We start from the raw sequence: 16,529 nt of genomic DNA, 5'->3' as shown, positions 1-16,529 counted from the left end.
TGAAATGAGTGGCGGAAACCCCGGCCAATCGGTGGTCGAATTGGCCGGGCACTCTGCATTCTCGGGTCCTCCCCGAGCGCCGGAGACTTCGGGAAAGCACCAATGAGCTTGAACATGAGTCTGATTGGCCTTCATTCGAACCAATCATCGGCGTGCCTGGAGGACGCGTCCCACCCCGGGCTCTCACTGGGCGGTGTGGGATGACAGGCCCGAGAGAAATGCCAATGTCCTAGGGGTCCTCCGCAAGTGACGCTCGGCGGCACCAATCGACTGCCTCCTTCCCGGCGGCCGAGCCCTCCTCCCGCGGCGGGCCTGGCGGGGCGGGGACGCTGCGCGGCCGCGGCTGATGCGCTAGCCGTGTGGGGCGCTCCGGGCGGCGACGGCGGCTCTCGTAGGCGGTTCCGGTCCTGTATCTCGGGGCGGCGGCGGCTCATGGCGGCGACGGAGCTGAGAGGGGTGGTGGGGCCGGGCCCGGCGGCCATTGCAGCTCCGGGCGGCGGCGGCACCGGTCCCCCCGTGGTGGGAGGCGGCGGCGGCGGCCGTGGAGACTCGGGGCCGGGCTCCGGGGCCGCGCTGGGCACGGTGGCCGCGGCGGCGGCGGCGGGCGGCCCGGGCCCCGGCGCCGGGGGAGTGGCGGCTGCGGGCCCGGCCCCTGCGCCGCCGGCGGGGGGCTCCGGCGGCTCGGGCGCCGGGGGTTCGGGCTCGGCTCGAGAGGGCTGGCTCTTCAAATGGACCAATTATATCAAAGGCTACCAGCGGCGGTGGTTCGTGCTGAGCAACGGGCTCCTGAGCTACTACAGGTAACTGCTTCCGGGGCGCCGTCCCCCACCGCAGCCCACAGTCCCCGCGCCGTCACCCTCTGGAGCCGGCCCCGCAGCCAAGGTCGCCCCAGGCCCCTTTTCGTCACCTGCGCGCACTGACAGCCCGCGACGCGAGCCCACCTGCACGAAAGTGAACGCCCCGGGGCTTCCCTCTCCACCTGGGTTACCCGCTCTTGGTGCACTACCTTCCCCTCCGTCCCTGGCCTTTCCAGTTGTTCGGAGAGCATCTACTCTTCCATTGTGTTTGCACCAGCACGGCGGTGCAATGATGAATTCTGCGAGGAAGGCGCTGTCGTAGGTGCTAAGGGGCACATGTAGGAGAGCAAAGCCCCGGCATGGTTCGCAAGGAACTTGCTGTGAAAGTCCCAAATCTTAGCTGTCTGTGCTGTCTTAGCTGTCTCCAGAATTCAAGGTTATTAGCAGCCTTTGATGTATCTGCCGTTGCTCTCTCCACGTTCAGGCACAAGGACACCAGGCACAGGGTGGCCTCCGTACCTCTCCCCTGTCTTTATGTCTCCCAGACTTGGCATATGCTTTCGCCTTCTGAACAGCCCATAACGGAGATGTGCATGCACTCCAGTGCTGCTTTTATTTACGCTGACCCCACCTCCCACCATGGGAATGATTTCAGTGGTCTCTCCCGTATTTCCGGGGTCTCTTTGGTTGGTTCGCTTTAAGCTTTATTAAAAGAAGAATCCATGTCTTTGGTACGATTACTTCTGTTCAACAGTGTTTGTTTTGGAATGTTTAATATATATTCGTGGCAGCTCACAAGCTTGCCATAACTGTAGCATGCTTTTGGCTACTCCGGTTACGCCAGATACAGGGGTTAAGATGCTGGATGTGGAGACAGGACATAAACATTTCCTGAGTACTGGACAGTTTGGATAGTTTCACTGACTCCCAACAATAACCCTGGGGATCAGGAGATATTCCCATCTTACTGATGAGGAAACTGAGACTTAGTCTGGGCAACTATTCCAAAGTCTTGAGGAGTCAGGATTTGAAACCGGTTGTCTTCACACCATCATAACCTAAAACCCAAGTTAGTGTTACTTGAATCAATCAAATAACAGATAATTGCTTGCCTATAGCAAGTAAGTTTCTAGATTTCTGTTGCTATATACAAAATGTGTATAGTTTCTAGATCACAGTACTTTACACAAAATGTACAAAAGTTTCCCCTGTTACTATATACGAAATGTATATAGTTTCTAGATCAGAGTACTTTATACAAAATGTATAAAAGTTTCCTTTAAGGGAGGGGCGCCTGGGTGGTTCAGTTGGTTGGGCGTCTGACCTGACTTTGGCTCATGATCAGGTCATGATCTCGCAGTTTGTGAGTTCGAGCCCCGCTTCGGGCTCCGTGCTGACAGCTCGGGGTCTGGAGCCAGCTTCGGATTCTGTGTCTCCTTCTCTCTCTGCCCCTCCCCTGTTCATGCTCTGTCTCTTTCTCTCAAAAATAAACATTAAAAAAAAAATTGTTTTTTTTTAAAGTTTCCTTTAAGAGAGACTTTGCTTAATATAATGGCACTTCTAATTGAAATCTTTTTTGTAAAAAAGTCCTATTTGAGACCCAAAATGCTGTTAAGAGCAGCTCACTGTATTTCTTTTCCTCTGCACGTAGTCACTCTGCTACCAGGAGAGGTAGGGTGAATGAATCTCTTCCTCAACCCCACCGTATCAGCACTTAGAGGATTTTGAGGGGAAATTGAAGGTGGGAGTTGGAGGTTGTTGAGGGTGAAAAATGCCTTAGCACATCCTCACTGTTCCTGCCACATTGTGAACAGTTGTGTGGGTCATTTGCATTATTATATTCAGAATTGATTTTAATTTTAACCCTCTCTCAGTTCTCATCCAGGATGATCAATTTAAGGTTTGATCACACATCTAAAGTTTTAATGTGTGTTCCAAAGTTTTTCTCCTATTCAAGTTCCTGTTTTCCTGTTATACTGACCATCATCTTAAAGTTCGGTTGATTTGTATCCTAACTTGGCTTGTAAGTCACTATTAACACTGCTCATTTTCGTAAGTTGTGTATTAGCTGAGGACTTTACTGTGTGGTCTTTTTTTCTCCAAATTCTTATCAGATCATCTTTCCAGGCCATTTGAATCTTTGATCAGTACCAGTCTTAATACTGATCTTGGTTGGACATTAATAACTTCTCTGTTGCTATCTCTTCAAGTACTTGTAACCACCTTTAATTTCTGTCTTACAAGAGTTAGGGGCACCTGTCTGACTACAGATCAAACTGCTTCCAAAGCATACTGAGCCACATATTGGGAAATATGCCATAGGCCTGTCTTTGCCAACTAAGATGGTTCCACCCACAAACCAACCAAGCAACAGGAACCAGGGTTATCAAATCTATGCACTACCTTCAAAATCACAGTGAAGTTCTTCCTCCCAACTATACTGGTAGTTTATTCTTCTTGACAGGGTTCTCTGTGTCCCCGTCTCCCTACAGTTATTTCACTAAATTGTCATTTCTCCTGCTTTTCATGCCTCCAAAACCAGTCGTCTCCTCTACATGCCTTTTTCAAAATACTGCTTTCTTTTTAACTGAGACCATATACTTCCTAGACCCATCCTGTGATGAACTGTCCTCATAGGCTTTGACGGGCCACTTCCCTCTTTTTACCCATCCTTACATACACAGATACATGGATGTCCCATTACTTAAAGCCGTATGTAGAATCCCGGCTTTCCCAGACACATGGTGACAGGGCCATAGCATTAGTCTTCCTGACTAGCTTCCAGAGATTGAGTTACTATTTCTGCTGGCCTTAAAGGGAACTTTCTGGTCAGAAGGCACAACCTAATTAATACTGTGGCGCCTGAAGAACTTATCTTGCACTCTCAAAACTATGTCTTTCCAGCCTCTGCACTAATCATTTATAAACAGAGGTGTATCGGCCTGAACCCAAAAGCTCCTGAGTCAAGCCTGCCTTACTCCTAGGGTTCCTTGGTATTTCTGCAACTGCTACAGACTTTAGGTGATTTGAGAAACTTCTTTAGTTTATGAAGATGACCCAGGCAGAAGAGATTCCTAGGAAGTGGCTTGTGAAAAGTACCAGCACGTTGTGAGGAACGCAGTACAGGGTCCGAGCAGCACCTTTGGAGTAGAAAGCCAGGGTGAGCTGGCCTGTCAGCTGCGGGTCTGAAATTCAGCCTGCATTATTCATAATGTAACTGAAGCCTGGGGGCGGGGGAGGGGAGGGGAGGTAAGGATAGAAAAAACAGGGATTCACATTACATTGTGGCAGGTGCAGGGGGTGAAAAATGGCCCAGTCCAGTGAGACCCCCCTGGCCATCCCCTACTGCTCATTTGTGCCTTTGAGGAAGAAAAACCAGTTTCACGTGACACACTGAACAATAGCAAATCTGTCTTCCTAAGCACAGTAAGCAGACTTTCTCAAACATACCAAGTCTTCGTTTCTGGAGATGGGGTGTGTGTCATTTCTGGCACGCAGGAGCTCTGGACGTGCCAGGTGTGTTGGGCCGCTTGGCTCCAGTGCAAAGGAAATGGCTCTGCTCTGCCCTGTGGCAGTTGGCCAAGGACTTTGACCTCTTTATGTTCCAAGTTGGTCAGGGAAAACTGTGGTCTCACCATGCAGGTCTCTGGGCAGAAGCAGCCGGGTGGGTGGAGGGGAAATTCACTCAGTTTGCAAGGTATACTGAGTCGTGCTAGTAGCTTGGTATTTTACATGAAGTAGCTCGTAGCCTGTTGTCACCAAGCAGTGATGTAAAGTTCAAAAGTTAGTCTATTAATAGAGCCGTCAGTCAGAGATGGGGAAAATTTTTACACCCAGTCCTCCGAGAACAGATTTGCTGAATCTTTCTTAGCTATTAATAGGATGGCTTAGGAGTTCCCGCCAAGCGAGGCCAGCGGACCTTTGGCGAGAATATATTCCGGAGAGAGTATACTACCTGGTGATTCTTTTAGGATTATTCTTTACCCCCACAGAAAGCTAGTCATTTCTCTTTCCTGTCATTTGAGCTGTGGTCGATATTTAATACCCTAAGCATCTCAGCATTCCTTTCACTTACGCAATATAATTCTAAGCGTAGTGTGACAGTTCTCATTAGGGCTGAGTTACACTTGGGGGGGGGGGTGCAGTATATGCAAAATGGAGCTATTCTTTAAGGCGATGAGATTGTTACAAGAAATTTTGTTGCGTGAGTTTATAAACCACTATTTTATAACTATACCCCGCTAAATAAAAAGGAATTCCTGCCTACAGAAGGGCACAAGGGAACTTGTCGGGGTGATGGACGTGTTCTACAATTTGTGGAGGCGGCTACACAATTGTATACATTTGTCAAAACTCACTGCCTTACACACTTAGCATTGCCGGATTACCGTTGTATGTCGTGAATGCTCCCGCGAAGGCTATTTCCAAAAGGCTAAGGGAGAGAGCTCAGAACTCCGAAACAACACTTACTGGCCGTGAAAGGAGAGCCCTACTGACGGTTTCTGGAATTTGAGGGAGCCATCTGAGGGAAAGAGTAGAACTTGCTGTTGCCTAGGACTACCGTATTTTTGAAAAGGGTTATGAGAAGACAAGGAACGTGGTGAAGGATACTCCATCCGTCAGCTTTCTCCTTAGCTTGTCTTCATCTCATTATTGTAGGTCAAAGGCCGAAATGAGACACACCTGCCGTGGTACCATCAACCTCGCCACGGCCAACATCACCGTGGAGGACTCCTGTAACTTCATCATTTCCAACGGGGGTGCTCAGACCTACCACCTGAAGGCGAGCTCAGAAGTGGAGCGACAGCGCTGGGTGACAGCCCTGGAGCTGGCCAAGGCGAAGGCCGTGAAGATGCTGGCAGAATCGGGTAGGGAGCGAGGCACGCCGCGTCGGGGACGCGTCCTGTTTGCCCCTGCTAGGCACGAATCTTACCTTCTCCCTCGCTGTCGTTCAGTTATCAACCGTCCCCTAGTGTGTCCGGCTTCTCCTCGTCACGCGGTGTCTCTCCCTGCAGCGGTGGCTTGCAACGGGGGGGCAGTGCTGCCCTGCAGGGGACACTAGGCAGTGTCTGGAGACATTTTTGTTGTCACAGCTGAGGCCTGGTGGTACTGCGGGCATCCAGTGAGTAGAGGCCAGGGATGCCGCTAAGCCTCCTGCGGTGCACAGGACAGCGCTCACAACAGAGATGGATCGGGGCCCGGATGCCAGTAGTGCCGAGGTTGAGAAACTAGCCTGGAGGCGTGACAGGTGTCTTTTGGCTTTTAATGCCATTTGACCACCTTAACATTTTGAGAAATAATTATTTTATGGCTAGGGCAGTGTGAAGATGATTACAACTCACAATTTGGTTCTATCATTACTTTTTTCTTTCTCCCCTGACAGTTTCTTACTTATTTTTTACAATTTTTTTTTTTTTTTTTTTTTTAAGTAGGCTCCATGCCCAGTGTGGGGCTTGAACTCACAACCCTGAGATCAAGAGTCACATGCTCTACCGACTAAGCCAGCCAGGGGCCCCTTTCTTATTTTTTGTTTAAAAAAAATTTTTTTTAATGTTTCTTCCTTTTTTGAGAGAGAGACACACACATAGATCATGAGTGAGGAAGGGGCAGAGAGAGAGGGAGACACAAAATCTGAAGCAGGCTCCAAGCTCTGAGCTGTCAGCACACAGCCTGATGTGGGTTTGAAACTTACAAACTGTGAGATCATGACCCGAGCCAAAGTTGGATGCCCAACCGACTGAGCCACCCAGGCACCTCTCTCATTTATTTCTTAATTGAGTTGAAACAAACCATCTTTATAGATTACCAAAATCATTACATGTGATACTTTTTTTTTTTTTTAATGTTTATTTACTTTGAGAGAGGGAGAGATCTCTGTGCAAATGGCAGAGAGAGAAAGGGATTGAGAGAAAGAATCCCCAGCAGGCTCTGCACTGCCAGGACGTGGGGCTCGATCTCACGAACTGTGAGATCATGACCTGAGCCGAAATCAAGAGTTGGACGCTCCACCGACTGAGCCAGCCAGGTGCCCCTACATGGGATACTTTCTGTGAAAAATCTTCATTTTGCTACCTTAGTTTCACTAAAAAGAGCAGTCTCAACATGTTTTTTCTTCAAGGAAAATGCTAGTATTTCCCCTGTCCCAGCTGTTGATAGTTTAATCACACTGAACTTATTCACTCAGACCTTGACCAAGATGGTCACCTGCTGGCTGTTGTTCATCTCCTGTTTTTCTTATCCCCTGTCACCTCCCACACTGGATTTTATATCTGTTGGCCAGTGAAAGGAAAATTCTCTGCTTGTGAGTTTTCTTGTAATGGGTTATATTTTGACTTTGGTCCTGCCTCTCGGTCTAGCAGACAGGGCAGGCTTTCCTTATTTCTTTTGTTTTGATGTTAGTGCTGATGTTAGCTCCCCCAAAGAAAGTGACACTGCTGGAAAAGCATTTTGCTGTTGCAGAGTGTTAGCTATAAAACTGCCAGCGAAGGGTACGACATAGCTCTCTGTTTGATGTTTTGTTGGAGGGTCATTTAACACAAGACCTTGCGTCGCTTTCAGTGCTATGATGGCTTTCGTGTCCAATGAGTTCATCACAAAGTTCCCGAGCTCTCCTTTGGAGAAGATAAATCAATGGGTCTTTTGGTGATGTGGACATTGTTTACCAAGAGCCAGACTGCAACTCTCAACCCATTTCATACAGGGTTCTCCCATCACCCAACAGATGGTCGCTTAGACTGGGTTGGAACCCTCAAGCTTGAGTTCAAAGCTCAACAATTCATTCCCAAGGCCAGGGGCCATTTAATTTCTCCCTCCTGTCCTCCGGGTCATTGGTTCTCAAAGTTCGGCGTGCATTGGAATGGCCTGGGCAACTTACTCAAAATGCAGGTCCTGGGCCTTGCCTCAGACCAGTCTAATCAATTTCTGGGGGTGAGGCCAGAGCTTCCTTGGCACCTTTTAGAAGAATCCCAGGGGTGGAGGGATTGAATGTAGGGGTCAGAAGGTATAGACTTTAAGTTATAAAATAATTAAATACTGAGGAAGTAACATACCGCATGATGACTATAATTAACACTGTATAGTATATTTGATAATTGCTAAGAGAGTAGATCCTAAAAGTTCTCATCACAAGGCAAATAAACATTTTTTCCTTTTTTTTTTTTTTTTTTTGTATCTGTATGAGATGATGGATACTAACTAAATTTATTGTGGTAATCATTTGGAAATATATGTAAGTTGCATCAGTATGCCTATATAGTGCCATGTCAATTATAACTCAATAAAACTGGAAGAAAAAAGAAAAGCAAAATAAATGCTTGTTGTGTGGCCCAGGGCAGGGGGGTGAAAGGAAGAACCACCCCAGGTGTCCGTGGCACCACACCGCAGTCAGATCGGTGGGGGGCTGTGAACCGCACTATAGTCGAATCATCTGGTAAGGGCGAACACCTGGTGGGTCAGATCGCCCGGCGTGAGAGCCGGTTTAGTTGTAGACAGTTGGTAGGGTTCCGACCCTCAGCCCTAGCGTCCTGTAACTGGAGTCCTCTAACTCGCCCTCGGGCCCCCTGCAGATGAGTCGGGAGATGAAGAGTCTGTGTCGCAAACCGACAAGACCGAGCTGCAGAACACCCTCCGGACGCTGTCCAGCAAGGTGGAGGACCTGAGCACGTGCAACGACCTGATCGCCAAGCACGGCACTGCGCTGCAGCGCTCCCTCAGCGAGCTGGAGTCCCTGCGGCTGCCCGCCGAGAGCAACGAGAAGATCAAGCAGGTCAATGAACGGGCCACACTCTTCAGGATAACGTCCAACGCCATGATCAACGTAAGTGCAGCTGGCACCTGTGTAGCTTTTTTTTTTAAATGTTTTTAAATCATTTTTTTAAGGTTATTTATTTATTTTGAGAAGGAGAGAGAGAGAGCGAGTGAGTGCGCGTTAGCGGGGGTGGGGAAAGGAGAAGTGGGGAGAGGGAGAGAGAATTTCTGTCTCAAGCAGGCTCCGCACTGCCAGCGTCGAGCCCGGTGTGGGGCTCGAACTCCTGAACCATGAGATCATGACCTGAACCGAGAGACCAAGAGTGGGGCACACAACTAACCAAGCCACCCAGGCATCCCCTGTGTTGCTTTTTGATTCTTCCGCTCTGGAAAAGTCATTCTCTCCAAGTGCCGGAAAATTGTAATTGATAAAGCACAGAACATTAGGTCCTGCTTCACTGCTCAGGGGACTTAAGTTACATTGTTTGTTGCATGAAATAGAACAGGCCGCACAGATGGAATGACTTTCATGCTCTGCTCCAGCCATGGGTCAGCCCACCGTCCCAGCGTGGGAATTAACTAGGAGTCCAGAGGTCCAGCCTTGCTTCTGCAGCTGGCAGGATATCTGCCGGTGATGTTAGTTGAGTCCCTTAACCTCTCCGGTTGTGGTTTTGTCTATTTGTTTTTAATCTAGCTTTATCTGTTGGATCTGAGAGGTCTCCGTGGGTCCTTTTTACAGTTGTGTTTGAGCTTCAGGTCTTACCGTACTTTGCTAGTGCATTCTGGCCTACAGTGTGGTAAGTGGGGGCTGGCCATGTGCTAGGGAGAGAGAGCTTTATAATACGAATTAGTCCCATCTTTAGTCCTTGATTTCAGGGGTAACTCCAGGTGATAGAACAAAATACTCCAGTTTGGGTACTTTGCTTTCAAAAAGAAGGGACCAATCCTTCTGCCTCCTTACGACTCCAGCCTCGGGTGGCTGTTGGTTTGTGGGCATTAGTGATGTACTTCAGATAGGAGGTGATAGTTCTGAAGTGAATACACGGTTTGAACAGTGCTGTTTCTCTGCTGGTGACCGATTCTCACCTGGCTGGTTGTTTCAGTTAGCTTGCACATGAGAACACCAGAGTATGTGTCCTAAGGCAAGTGAAAAGAGTATTCTGAGAAAGGGCTTATGCTGGCTTTTCCTCTAATTAAATGGGATGAAATTACTTCACTAGGGCCAGGTTTTCGCTTGTTCAGAGAGTGATACTAAGACGTCTGCTTAGAACTAGTTTAGTTCACATGGCTTCTAGAGATCAAAGATCTTCTCCTGTGACCAGGGGAAAATTTAGTTTTTCTCACTTAAAACCCCTTTGTTACTTAATAGAAAGTTGTTCTAACCTATCATTTTCTGAAGTGTTGAGCATTTTCTTCAGTGCTCTGATTCATACCGGGTAGAAGAGACTAATTATTTTTGTCCACTTAAGGACTTCAGGAAGATCACCTGTCTCCCAGGACCATCCTACCAATCAGCATGGATGCTTGTGTTTCTAATGTCTAGTCGTGTGCTCTTTTCCAAACTGTCCCACTTCTTAGTGACTGTATGCCTGTTTTTCAGGTCCTTTTATGATCAGGAAAATCTCAAATCATTCAGGTCAATTAACTTTTGTTTGTTTATTTATTTGTTTATTTTGAGAGAGAGACCAGAGAGAGAGCAAAGAGAGAATCCCAAGCAGGCTCTGAGCTGACAATCTGGGGCTTGAACGCATGAACTGTGAAATCATGACCTGAAGCTATAGTCAAGAGTCAGACATTCAACTGACTGAGCTCCCCAATAAATACACTTTTAATTAATTTATTTAAGTGTTTATTTTTGAGAGAAAGAGAGTACAAGCGGGGGAGGGGAAGGGAGAGAGAGAGGGAGACGCAGACTCTGAAGCAGGCTCCAGGCTCCAAGCTATCATCGCAAAGCCCCATTCAGGGCTCTGTCCCACGAATCGTGAGATCATGACCTGAGCCCAAGTCGGACACTTAACCGACTGAGCCACCCAGATGCCCCTAGATATATTTTTTAAATAGAATAGCTCAGGACACAACAGTCTCCTGACAGTGAGTGTTGCCTTTTATCCATGTCATGTGAACACCCTGCTCCAAGTTTTCTTCTTCTCTGATGTGAAAATTTTGCTAAATCAAACACCTCTTGATTAAAAGATTTCCCATAAAACTGAAACTTAGTTTGGATTTTTTTTTTTTTTTTTTTTTTCAAAAATGCTTATCTTTGTTCCTTGGGGCAATTCTTCTTCCCAGGTTGTAAATGTTCAGAGTTTGTGTTGAAGGCAATGATCCCTTGAAAGCGAGAGGGAGGTTTTGTTTTGTCATTCTGTTCTCCCCAGTACCTCCTGTGCCCCCTTCACAGCTGGTTGTTGCTTGCAGTGCATTTTTTTTTTTTTTTTATCATTGTGTTGCTTCCTTTGTACTTTTTAGGTGATGATGGCAAGGCCTTAAAATTAACATGCTAACTTCACATCTCAAAATAGGCCAAGTTTTATCAAAGGAAGAGTACATTGCACTCAATTTCTTGTTTGCTTAGGACATAGCTTTTCTTATTACCAAAGTGAATCTGACCAAGGAAGTAAGTTTGACACTGTTAGCGTATCCATTTGCTTATTCGGCAAGCATCTACTGAGTACCCTCTGTGCTCTAGGCCCTGTGCTAGGGAATATAAAACAGTTGTGGATGTGGTGCCCGCTCTCCGGGAGATTATTCTCTAGTGAGGGGACAGAGAAGTAACCAGATCTTCATAGAGTGGTGCTAAGTGCCGTGATGGAAAGGAACACAGGCTGCTATGGTGTAGTACATTCAAGGTGTTTAGCTTAGAGTGGGAAGATTAGAGAAGGTAACTCAACTAAATTCTCAAAGACCACAGAGAATCTTCCTGTGAAAAAAGACAATTAAGAGCTTGGGGCCCTGAAGTCCCAACTGCCATGGTTAACCACCTCCATAACCTGCTTCCTCTGTGAACTCCTGTCCTGTTCTATAAAACGGCGACGATGCGAGTAGCCACTCAGAGGGTTGTTGAAAGGCGTTTAGTAGCTAATTGACAGAAAGCGTTCAGCAAAGTGCCTGATGTATAATTGTCTCACTAAATTTTAGTTATGATCAGTATGAAGGGAAGTGAGGAAGAAGAATAGATCTAGGCACAGCTCTGGCTGTGTGGATCCCTCCCTCTCTCCCAAAGTCTGGGAACTACTAATTGACTATTAGAACAAGGAAGTAGCTAGAGATAAGGCTGGCCAGGGATTAAGTGTGGGGGAGGGGAGGGGTGCAGATCCTACTCAATGGGCTTGGTAGAGTGGATTAGAAGAGGATAAGACCGGTTTTGATGGAGGCTTAACTATGATAGCTAACACCTTATTGAATGCTTACTGTGATCCCAAGATTTCTGAGTGCTTTACACGTGAGACAACCACTCTTTGAGACAGTTGCTGTGGTTATCCTCTGTTTACAGATGAGGCACAAAAAGGTTAAATAACTTGCCCCAGATTCCATAGCTAGTTAGTAGGATGGAGCTGTGATTTGAACCCCGACGGTGGACCTCTACAGTAGGTACTCTGTCCTGCCTCTGAGGGTGGAGGATGGAAAGAAATGTCCACAGCCCCCAAGAATAGTAAAGAAGAATCAATAGCACTTGATAATCGGAAATGGGAAGGGAAGAAAAATTAAGAGTCAAGGATGCCTCCTGGTTTCCTGGTTTGGGCAGGGAGTACTGTTCTTGGCACGGAGAACAAACACCAACGGGAGAGGCAAAGTCGGAGAGGGAATGTGGTGAGTTCACGCTGGGCCCCAGTGATTTTGAGATTACTTTGAGCCGTTGGATGGGCAATTGGATATTCTGTCTCCATGAACACAGAGCTGGAATAGTCATTAGCCTATAAGCAGAGGTTGAAACCATGAAAGTAGATATTCTGTTTACCTTTTAGTTTCTCCATAGCAGGGCATAGACTTTTAAGCTTACATTGCTTCCTTCCTTCATTATTCATGAAGCAAACTTTATCAGGCTCCTACTGTATGCAAAGCCAACTAAGTTAGGAGCTGGAGATCTATATATAATTAAGGTATAAACAGTGTCTTTAAGTTGCTCATAATCCATCTGGAGGACAGAGCATCAGTCACGATACCGCTGTGGATGGCATAAAACAGATGTGCAAAGTGCTATGAAATGCAGAGGAGAGATTGGCCGCTTAGGAGATCGTCCCAGAAGAAGTAACATTTGCCATAGACCTCAGAGAATGAACAAGCCTTGGCCAAACAGAGGGAGCGGGCAGGAAAGGGCATTCCTGGCAAAGCAAACAGCATGTGCGTGTGGTGGGCAGGCCTGAAAGAAACAAGTGTCCAAGAAATGGTGAGCAGTTCAGTGTGGCTCCACCCTTGGGAGCTGCCTGGGGAAGAGGATACAGGGCAGGTGGTGGCCACACCTGAAGGGTCATTTGCTCTCAAGCCAATAGTTAGGTTCCCAGTGGGGAGCCCATGAAGGGCCTAATATGATCAGATCTGTGTTTTGTCTCTAGATCCCTTCTTGGATGCCTCAGGTAGCTTCTAGTTGTTAAGGTTAGTTGTTTCTCTTAGCGACCAAAATAAAAATCAGTCACATTGCCCCATATTTGATCTAATTCAGGGCAGATTCCCTATTCTCAGCATCCGAATTCCTCAGCTTGAGGTGACCTGAGCTTGGTCCCGAATGTATTGAAAGCAGTTTTCCTCTGCTTGTCCTCATTTTTCTTTTAGTCAATAGATTTCTTCTTTTGGTTCAGTTCACGTAGCTGCCCTTTGTGATGTTGCCACAAATACTTCGTCTAGGTTTACTGCTCACTTGGCATTTGTGTAGGCCTCATGACCAGGAATATATAAAAGAACCGTGATGACCATGTTGAGATTTTCTCCTGGGGCTGACCTTGTTTGCTTCACGGCCCTGGCCGTGGAATAACAGGGATTCTTTGCCCGTAATATGGTAAAGTTCCTAGGATAAAGTGACTTAATGGGCTTGCAGAGGCCTGCGGGGGGAATCTCTGACTGGCTGAGTTGAGCTGACCCCTCTCCACTCTTTCCCCATACAGGCCTGCAGAGACTTCCTCATGTTAGCCCAGACCCACAGTAAAAAATGGCAGAAGTCCCTCCAGTATGAAAGAGACCAGCGTATCCGCCTGGAAGAGACCCTGGAGCAGCTGGCGAAGCAACATAATCACCTGGAGAGGGCCTTCCGGGGCGCCACTGTGCTGCCTGCCAACACTCCCGGCAGCACTGGTTCCGGAAAAGGTAAGACGCTTGGTCCTCGGGGTTGCCTGTTCACACGTGAGCCACGGCCGTCTTCTGCCCTTGATAGAACAGCTGCAGACTCTCCAGAACCAGTGACTCCTGTGCCAGGGAACTGGAGCCGTTTACTTCTCCTGGCTTTTCCACTGCTTTCTATCATGCGTGGCCATGTTTGTGGTTCGAGCAGTAAAGATTCTGCCATGCCTGGTTTGGGTAAAGCCGAGCCACGGTGACGACAGGGCTGCTTCTCCCTGCAGATCAGTGCTGCTCTGGCAAAGGAGACATGAGCGATGAGGATGATGAGAATGAGTTTTTTGATGCTCCTGAGATCATCACCATGCCTGAAAATTTGGGCCACAAGTAAGTTGTCCTTGCTTCCCCCGAAAAATGAGTACATCTGACCTTCGATGTTGGGAGATATTTAGGTGGGAGTATCGTAGTTGTCAGGGTTAACTAAGATCCGGACTCTTTTCCTTAAGCGAGTGGAACACCGTCAACTTTTTTACATGAGCAAGTTCTCCAGAGATGTTTAAATTCACGCACTTTGAATCTGAGTGCTGTCGCTCGGTCACCCGTTACGTTACCGAGTTGGCGCAGTGTGCTTAACATTCCACTCTGTAAAGACGTGGCGAGGAGCAGAGTCTAGTTGTGATCTGTGTTCTGACTCTCATGTGTCTCCCGCCTGTGTAGACGTACTGGCAGCAACATCAGTGGAGCCAGCAGTGACATCAGCCTGGATGAGCAGGTAACTCTCACCTGGGAGCCATCGGGTGAGGGACTTGGGTGTGATTCCCAAGGATTGGCGTGTAAGGGCTAAGAAAAACAGAAAATGCTGATTCTTTAGTATGGGGGAAGGGGAGCTTATAAATACCGGGTTTTCTGTTCTTTGCGGGTAATTGAATGGCTTTGTTTTTGCCCTCAGTACAAGCATCAGCTGGAAGAGACCAAGAAGGAAAAGAGAACTAGGATACCATACAAGCCAAACTATAGCCTCAATTTATGGAGCATCATGAAGAACTGCATTGGGAAAGAACTCTCAAAGATCCCCATGCCGGTGAGGTTCTTACACACCCGGGCTCTGCCCTGTGACTGCCCCACCCACTTGAGAGGCAGCTTGTGACATGGTCTGTGTTACCCTTATAGTCATAAACTGCCCCTTCAAATTAGCTGCCTTAGTGTAGTCTATGGGTCTGGTGTGTTTCCAGAGCATTTAGAATCAGATGCATTGGTTTATAACGTTTACGAGCAGATTCCTAAGCTAGATGTGCCTGGGGGCATGCACAGATAAATACGGCATAGTTTCTGTTTTTCAAAAAGCACATAGTTTAAAAGAGATGGACATGAAAACAGGTAGACAGTTTTACTCTCTGTGGTAGTGTTACGGGAAGCACTGTCCATACACAGGCTTGGGGAGCACAGAAGCATCGTTCCATCTGGGAAGATGAGAACCATCTCCATGGTGAAGTCAGTGTTTGGGCTAACCTCCCTGCCTCCTGTCCTGCCCTCCCCCAGTCTGTCCACACCGTTATGAAAATGGCTTTTCTTTAAAAAAAATTTTGTTTAATGTTTATTTAGTTTTGAGAGACAGAGCATGAGTAAGGAAGGGGCAGAGAGAGAGGGAGACACAGAATCCAAAGCCGACTCCAGGCTCCAAGCTGTCAGCACAGAGCCCGACACGGGGCTCAAACCCACAAACCGTGAGATCATGACCTGGGCCCAAGTCGGACGCCCAACCAACTAAGCCACCCAGGCACCCCTGAAAATGGCTTTTCTAAAATTACAAAAGTAGTCATGTCACTCCTTAGCCTAAAATCCTTAGCTGGATCCTTTTTGCTTTGAGCGTAGTCCAGATTCCTCAGTGGGCTTGATACTTCCTCTCTTGGACCAGTTTCCACCCACACTGGCCGTCTAGTCACTCAGTTACCTTCAGACATGCAGAGGCATCTTGGTTTTTTCCCCCGCAGGGCATTTGCACAGACTGCTCTTTCTGCCGGGACTTACATCTGCTCTCCACCCACCCGTGCCGCTTTTCTTTTCCCAGGGCTAATACTCTTTTCTTCAGGATTCAGCTATGGCATCATCTTTTTTAGCAAGCTTTCACTGTGTGTCCGGTCAGGGTGGGAGGGCTGTCCCTTGTGTTCCAACAGGTTCCGTTGCTTGTAGATTACATAAGCATTTACTGAGTGCCTACGATCTGCCTGGTGTTGGGCCGGTGTGTCAGTTAGGTATAGGGTCAGTGTAAAGAAACATCTCAAATCTGTTTGCGTAAACCCCGGGGTCAGCCAACTGTGGGCCTCAAGGGCGAATCTGTCTGCCACCTGTGCAGCCTGCAAGCTAAGAGTAGTTTTTATATTTTTAAATATTTCCAAAGAATCAAAGGGAGGATAATATTTCATGATGTGAAAATTGTGTAAAATTTTGATGTTCGTGACCCTCCAGCTTTATTGGAGCGCGGTGATGCTCATTCATGCATCATGTGTTGTCTGTGGCTGCTTCCATCCTGCACCAGCCGTGTTGGGTCAGTGTAACAGGCCACATGGCAGTGTCATATGGGATAGTAAATATTTAGGCTTTGAGGGCCATGTAAATATTTACTATCTAGCCTTTCACAGAAAAAGCTGGCCAACCCCTGCCTTAAACAAATATTAGCTTAACTCATTCTCATGTTAAAGTCCAGAAGTAGGTGATCCAGGG

At 47.5% G+C, this 16,529-nt stretch overlaps 1 protein-coding gene across 1 annotated transcript in view; it reads left to right on the top strand.

Annotated features, from left to right (window-relative positions):
* Nucleotides 1-427: 427 nt before the first annotated feature.
* Nucleotides 428-16,529, top strand: part of LOC102967532 (oxysterol binding protein) — a 35,648-nt gene continuing 19,546 nt past the window's right edge. Inside the window, exons 1-7 of the mRNA XM_007092040.3 lie at nucleotides 428-800; nucleotides 5,457-5,665; nucleotides 8,363-8,613; nucleotides 13,640-13,838; nucleotides 14,093-14,195; nucleotides 14,526-14,580; nucleotides 14,758-14,889. Of these exons, the coding sequence (XP_007092102.2) occupies nucleotides 433-800; nucleotides 5,457-5,665; nucleotides 8,363-8,613; nucleotides 13,640-13,838; nucleotides 14,093-14,195; nucleotides 14,526-14,580; nucleotides 14,758-14,889 (1,317 nt within the window). The 5' untranslated portion in view covers nucleotides 428-432. The remainder of the gene's footprint in view (nucleotides 801-5,456; nucleotides 5,666-8,362; nucleotides 8,614-13,639; nucleotides 13,839-14,092; nucleotides 14,196-14,525; nucleotides 14,581-14,757; nucleotides 14,890-16,529) is intronic.

Source organism: Panthera tigris, chromosome D1 (assembly GCF_018350195.1).
Source record: "Panthera tigris isolate Pti1 chromosome D1, P.tigris_Pti1_mat1.1, whole genome shotgun sequence".
Taxonomy (NCBI): Eukaryota; Metazoa; Chordata; class Mammalia; order Carnivora; family Felidae; genus Panthera; species Panthera tigris.
Note: the sequence above shows the minus strand (reverse complement) of the source record. Positions and strands in the feature narration are given on the sequence as shown.